We start from the raw sequence: 7368 nt of genomic DNA, 5'->3' as shown, positions 1-7368 counted from the left end.
CTGTGTCAACACATTACAGATCCTGGGTTTAGTGTAAAACAATGTTTACCTCAGCCAACACCATGCAGTGCTTTTTCCTGGCATCATGCATTTTAATTTTAAGCTGACAGTTCAGGACATTCATGATAAAATTGTGCAGAGCACACATACTTTACCCAAATTTAACCTTTTCTTTTTGCTTTTCTTTGTAATGTTCACATAGAACTCTGACCTTTCTCAAACCCTTGGCATTGTCATCCTCAAAAAGTGTTTTCTTTAAATTCTAGTTGTTCTTAAACCGTATTTTAATGCTTGATAAATTCAGCAAGCTTCACAGAAAATAGCTGAAAATCTTAATACTGATTACTGATGATCAAACCTTGAATATAATTCTAAATTGAATGACTTTATGTCTGTCATGTCTGAAGTTATAGATTAAAAAAAAATTTAAGTCTAAATAACATGGTTTAAAAAAATTAAATATTATATTTTTTGTCATTGGAGTAGAGTAACTCTCACTTTAATCCAAGACTGGCTCTGATTGGTTGATCATTCCCTCCTGACATCTCTGTCCCTGGAAGTGCAAGCTCTGAAAAATAAAGTATCATGATGAGTAACAGTTTATTATTTTAGAACACAGGTGCCAAACTCCGGTCCTGGAGAGCCACTGCCCTGCAACATTTAGATGTGCCTCTGTTGCACCTGAATAGAATAATTAGGTCATTAGCAAGGCTCTGGAGAACTGATCTGCACAAGAAGGAGGTAATTAAGCCATTTCATTCCAGTGTTTTGTGCCTGTGGCACATCTAAAAACTGCAGGACACTGGCCTCTGAGGACTGGAGTTTGACACCCCTGTTTTAGCACTAAATGCATTAGTCTATCATAGCCACAGATTTTAGGCAATTGTTAAAAACAAAATCCATCCATGCATTGTCAATTCTGTCCTACCCAATCAGGGTTGGAGGTAAAGACAAAAATATTTTTGGTAAATAGTCAAATGAATTGGTCATTTAGTTATAGCTAACACTTAACCCATTGGATTGTCATCGAAAATGATGCTTAGGTCACATAATATTTCAAGTTATGGTTAGTTAACTGTCAGTGTTTGGGGTAAATGCTATAAACGGTATTTGCATTATAAACTATTCACTTTTTTTTTTTTACATATTCTGATTATTTAGTCACAATTTAACTACTTAGTAGTTTTATCAATAAAGAAAATTCCCACAGTCAAGGATTTGATTTCTAGCTAAAGAAAAAAAAATTAATGACTGAAACCAATCAAATGAAAAATGATATATTAAGTAATTAAGTTATAACATACAGGTGTATATGCTACACTCATGCGCAATAAAAGGCAACGAACAATATTCAGTGTTACTTTCTGGTATTATAGCCTCTGACAGAGACGCTGTGCGTGTATTTGGGTGCGTGTCGCGCGCTTTTAGGGGCGGGGCTTTTAGATGACGGACATATTTTTGGTTTCTTTCATCTGCGCAATAGTGTTTTTCTTTCTTCAGTCCGGATAAAAAGAAAAGGTGAATTAAGACCTCAACAAGAAAGGAAACCAGAAGTCATCCTCCTCCTTTTTTTACATTTAAACAGCAGGGATCTCTCTCTGTGCTCTCATCAGCCTCACTCACTCTTCATCACCCTGAATCTCAGATAATCCTCATCGTCCTGCCGCTGAGATGTGAGTACTCTGTTTTATTTTTCAGTCTATTTTAAACCTGTCATATATGACTATCCAGGTTCTGTTTTCGGAACCGAATTTAATTTAATTTTAGTGTGTAATTCATACATAATCCGAAAAAGAAAACAGTTTTACTCTTTATGAAGTTAGTTTTGTGGTTTAATTTATTTTATCCGAAACTAAGTTTGAAAGCATCAGGAAATTTCCGGGGTGCAACTCTTGGACCCTGCAGGAGTCTGACCGTGACTCACCGGCTGACTCACCTAAAAAAAAAACTATTCATCAGCTGTGATCGGGAAAAGCTCAAGTGTGCTGGTACACTTTGCACCAGCTGCTTTTTAACAAAACAAATTAAACTGTGCTGCTCAAAGAGCCAGACAAAACTCACTGAGTCAATTCAGGCTAAAACAATGGATCATAAACGATATGAGATATTCTGTTGAGTAGAAAAACATTCTGTAAAAATATGTTGTTTTTTCTCTGGGGAGGGGACGACCGATTTTTAATTCCTGCATGTTGATCTCATCAGTCAGACAGGCAGGCTGCTGCTGCACTAATCTTTCTCCATTTTGCTTCTGGAAAACAAGCCTGACTGTTAGAGCAAGGCAGCAACTCTGGTTAGTGTGATTCTGCTCAGTATGTCTGACTGAAACTTCAAAAACCTCACCATGTCAAAAACCTTTTGAAATGAATTGATTATTTATCTACTGCTTTTTGACAACCTCTTATGTGTTGATTATATAGATAAAGTTACAGTTGGATGAGTTATGCTTCCATAAAACTTTATTTTAGATTTTTGTCCATATTTATTTAAAGGCAGTGAGAAAATACTGATTTAATATAATATGAATCTACTTCAAAGAAGCAGGTATGTAGGTGCTGAATTTAAAGCTTTGCTTGAAAAATCATATCAAAATGAAATCAAATAAAATCAGGGTTCCATGGTGGAGACCTTCTGGGAGCAACGAGAAGCTCCCAGATTTAAATCCTTTATTTGGCTTCACTGAAAATTACTGTGTCTTGGAGAAGCTAGTTTAGACCTCAGCAAATTTTCATCCAAGTTTCAAAAAAACTAATTTTGACATGCAACTTTTTATTGTTAATGGGTGTCATAAACTCTAATTGTGATATGTGTTGTGTTTGTGGACGATCTCATTGTTGGGGCCATCTGATTATTTTGTGATTCTATGATTCTGTACTTTGTATTTCACTGCTGGTGATGGTGTTGGGCTACATCGGGTAGCATGTAGGTTGTGTCCTTTAGCGATGCAGCATTATGAGTGGGTGGTGGGTGAGCACACTTGTTACACAATGATTATACATTTTTGCATTTAATAATATTTTTGGACATGAAATTAATCACTATTCCGTTTTATATAAACAATCAATTAAAACTGTAACCAGTTACTTGAGGTGTATGCAAGCAGCTCTGCTGGAGGCTTTTATGATATGCATGCATTCAAATTTGTACAGTCCTGGTTTGTAAGAGGTTTTTGACCAGCTAAATCTTTACTCATTCTGTGATGTTTTTACCAAAGACATCTCTGCTTCTGAAAAGATTGTTTAAGAAAACTCATCTCTGATCTTCATCATTTTCACCGCAGGTCGACTCCAGATGCAGCAGGCACACCTGGAGCTCCCGGGGGGCCGGAAGGTGAGGGAGGCCCTCCGGCTCCGGCCCCAAACTTGACCAGCAACAGACGGCTCCAGCAGACGCAGGCACAGGTGGACGAGGTGAGCAAACACACCTTTTAAAGATGTTAATGTATTGTTTTCCTCATTACAAGAACCCAAATATAGCATCAGCAGCCCACAGCTGCAGCTTAATTTTTAAAAAGTATAAAATTGCAACTGTATCATAAAATTTGAAAACTGGTATTTAAAAACTTGTATCTCTTGGTTTTTTTCTGATGTATTTGAGCTCAGTTTTTACTACTGAGAGACTCTGACAGGTGTGTTTGTCCCTCAGGTGGTGGACATCATGCGTGTGAATGTGGACAAAGTCCTGGAGAGAGACCAGAAGCTGTCAGAACTGGACGACCGGGCCGACGCCTTGCAGGCCGGAGCCTCGCAGTTCGAGAGCAGCGCCGCCAAACTCAAGAACAAGTACTGGTGGAAAAACTGCAAGGTGAGAAGGATTCAAGAGTTCCCCTCATCCAGTACCTGCCACACAAAATACCACTCTGGTCGTTTGGGCTGTGAAGTTACAACTTGTGTTTCTATAAACCCCAGAGAACAAGAAATATGAAATTAAATTACTTAATATTGAAGTTTGAGCATAAGGAAATTTTGATCTACGCTAGTTAACTGGGGTTGTAGCAGAAGGTGCATAGAGGACATTTCATAAAATTAAAGGAGAAAAACAATAAAAAAGGGGGAAAACAAATCATGTTAAGATTAAAACAACTGTAGTATTTTTTTACCAGTCAGGTATGTATTATAACATTTTAAAATAACCGTTCATCATAATGCCATGATGTCATGAAAAACATATTTTAAATAGCTGTATTTTACAATCTGAATATGTCTAAAATAGCAGTGTAACAGTAATATGTCATAGGTTAAAACAAAAATAATTATTTTGACATAAATGCAGAATCAGACAAAGTTTGATTAACAGACAATGTGATTAATATATATATTTTAAAAAAGCAAATCTCTATACTTTTTCTGATTCAGAAGAATGAGATTTAAGGTAATTTTTTTATTATTTTCCTATGTTCAGTCTCAACACCCTCGCGATGTCTCTACATTTGTGGTGATTCTAGACAAAGTAAACCAAGTTACTTATAAAAAACAAATTAGTTGCGCAAATCATGCCACAATTTTAAAATCCTCGTTAACATAAACCAGGCGTTATTGTTAAGTTTTATAAAAACATCTTCCTCAGATGGTGTAAAAACTTCGCTGAAGCTTGAAATATCACCCTGAATAAAAATAGAAACACTTCCCAGCTGCCATTTCTGCTCTCCCATCACCATCCGTCCACATCGTTCATCCATCCTTCCGTTTATCCATCCACTCTTATTTTGGGCCTGGTTTCCGGCCGCTGCCTCCTCTTCATTCTGTGCGGTTCATTTGGCCCAATCCGTGGCAGAGTGAAGGCAGATTATTTTCGTGGGGTGGGAGGAGAGTCTGTTTGACTGACGGGGAAGCCAGAAAGAGAGGAAGGAAAATCTCAATCTGGATTACAGTGACGGCCTGGGATTAGAGAGCCAGCTGTGATCTGTGATGTAACTCCTCCTCTGCAACATTCGGACTCGGCTTTGGTCATGAGAACCTCCACTGATGTAATATATGTCTCAATAAATACAACATGTTAGGTTATAACAGCATGAAGGTTTTCATTCATCTGTGAATTTCACTACTTTCAAAACAGGTTGTGTTATTCCTAAACTTTTTTACACACACATTGCAAGCCCTACTATCACGTTGACACCAATCTCTCTTTCCATGCTCTTGGATTTATTAATCTCCTGCAGCCCTCCCCCTCTCAGAGGGGATGTGATTTCCTGTCAGTGTTTTTGTTTCATGTATTGAGCAACATTTATGTTTAGAAATTTGTGGGGAAAAAAAGTGTAGAAATGTTTGTGATGACTGGATGCAGTCTCAATGCAGAGATATTCAGATTAGATTCTGCAACAGCTGGAATCCTGTGTATGCACCTTCAGGGATTAACGGAAAAACAAAGAACAAATCAATCAAATACAAACTTCCTAACTTCTTGTGTCAAGTTTGTTAATATTTTTGGAATGCTCAATTTTCAGTTTCTATTACTTCCTGTATGGCCAAAACAAAATTAAACTCCTGTTTGGCCTAAAAAGTGTTGTTGTTGTTGTTTTTGTTGCCAGATGATGATCATGATGGCAGTTATAGGAGTTATATGTGTCGGCGTCGTCTTCTGTAAGTACAACACATTGAAAAAAATCACTTCAACTCAATTATTGTATTATAATAATGCACAGTACTGTACAATGTAAACAAAAAAATTAAAACAGTGATGTTTAAATAATATTGTACACAGATGAGCCATCAGATGGCCAAACAATGTTTTTTTGTTCATAAAAGTTTTAATGAAAAACATTTTACAACTTTAATCTTCAGTGTACTTTATTTGGACTTCCAAAGAAAATTGTGTATAATTTAGAAAAAGACAAATGTGGATTTAAAGATTTTTGAATAAATAAATATGGAGTGTATTTGTATTCCCCTTTACTCCGATACACTTAAATAAAAATGACTTGTACAGAATTATCTTTCTGCACCTTTTTGTGTTGCTTTATCTCATACAATTTCACTGACATACTTTAAAATTTGTTTGTAATTTGTTATCAAAACATTTGCAAGGCACCATAAAAATAATATGTACACATTGCGTTTCTTTATCCTTATCAGAGCACTACGCCACTTTTGCTTCCAGAGCATGAGGAATATTTTTTGTATTTCTTTGACAATGAGTTAGTTTTCTTTATAAGACAAAAAAATCTGCTCTAAATTGGAAATCTTTTACCAATGTAAGTGTTTCTTTTCTGTTCACTATATTTAGTATATTTCTTCTACTGAGCTGCTTTTCAAGAATGGAGATGCAAGTCCCAGGACGGGTCTGCACCGGCGAACGCTAAACCGAGTCTTTCCTCAGTCCTCCTCCTCTTCCTCAGCGAGGCCTTCCTCAGCAACCTCTATGCATGGCCTTTAATGTTCTCCTCCTGTCCTCTTTGCAATGAGCAGGTTTACAGATTAAAACAAAGGGTCACTATAATCGGTTGGTTTTGTTTGGGTGAGTTGTAGTTTATGCAATAAGATTTATGACAGAAAAATTAGCCAATGTGACATAACCTCTGTTTTATCTAAATCATCTTCCTGAAGATGGCGGCTGCAGGAAGGGATGTTTTGGATTCAGTCAAGAATCAGTTGAGTTCCTTCTGCCTCTTTCAAGAGTATTAGGAGCTGTAACCTTTATTTCACAGAAACCATTGTCACACAATAACTAATTAGTAGTTTCATAAATAATAAATAATTGACATGGTCAAAATTATGTCAATCTTTACTTGCTTTTTGAATTCTGAAGCAGCTTTGAGCTTTAAGGTGCAACAGAATCACAGCATGTCATTGACCGATAAACTAGTTGCGTTTCCTGAAAGAGAATGTCCTTCCAGTCCTTGCTTATTGAAATTATGTGAAAAATGTCATGTTTTGTGTGTTGAGCCAAAGAGAACCACAGATAAGAGAAGCAGAGTGTGTATGTGGCTGACTGTAGATTAGAATTTTACTCTTAAAATAATACAAAGAAATTAAGTTGTGCACCTGGTAAGACTAACATCTATATACATCATATGGTTTATTTTTGAGCAACTAAAAGACAGCCATACCTAAAACATATTACTGTATATGATGTTAAAACATGGCTGAAACTCCTAGCCCTTGCTGTATATCAGTGTCACTCTGTTGGTGCTGCTACTGATTTTAAAAACAACCTAACTTCTGTTTGAACTGTTTTCTGTTTGCTTTCACCCATCCTGTGTTTAACTTCTGTGTTGAGTCGACTTGTAGTTCCCAGAACTTTTTTTTGATGAATTTTCCTGGATGAAAACACTCATTTATGCTATGTACTATTGAAATGAATACATTTAATTCCAGACTGAATGGTTGACAAAATTCTAATAAATTAATATTTGCTTTCGATTGTCTTTTTTTC

General features: G+C 36.4%; 1 protein-coding gene across 1 annotated transcript; it reads left to right on the top strand.

Annotated features, from left to right (window-relative positions):
* Positions 1 to 1439: 1439 nt before the first annotated feature.
* On the top strand, positions 1440 to 7353 carry LOC111610521 (vesicle-associated membrane protein 2-like). The gene is made up of 5 exons (XM_023344933.1): positions 1440 to 1673; positions 3278 to 3407; positions 3643 to 3801; positions 5525 to 5576; positions 6220 to 7353. Coding segments are annotated over exons 1-5 (360 nt in total). The 5' UTR covers positions 1440 to 1671; the 3' UTR covers positions 6237 to 7353.
* The last annotated feature ends 15 nt before the right edge of the window (positions 7354 to 7368 follow it).

This window comes from Xiphophorus maculatus, chromosome 13 (genome assembly GCF_002775205.1).
Source record: "Xiphophorus maculatus strain JP 163 A chromosome 13, X_maculatus-5.0-male, whole genome shotgun sequence".
NCBI classification, from domain to species: Eukaryota; Metazoa; Chordata; class Actinopteri; order Cyprinodontiformes; family Poeciliidae; genus Xiphophorus; species Xiphophorus maculatus.
Note: the sequence above shows the minus strand (reverse complement) of the source record. Positions and strands in the feature narration are given on the sequence as shown.

What these genes read in the sequence shown, in the direction of transcription:
- LOC111610521 (XM_023344933.1), top strand. An exon ending in CGCAGGCACAGGTGGACGAG is followed by an intron (nt 3,408 to 3,642) that starts GTGAGCAAACAC and finishes TTTGTCCCTCAG; the next exon opens with GTGGTGGACATCATGCGTGT. An exon ending in ACTGGTGGAAAAACTGCAAG is followed by an intron (nt 3,802 to 5,524) that starts GTGAGAAGGATT and finishes TTTTGTTGCCAG; the next exon opens with ATGATGATCATGATGGCAGT.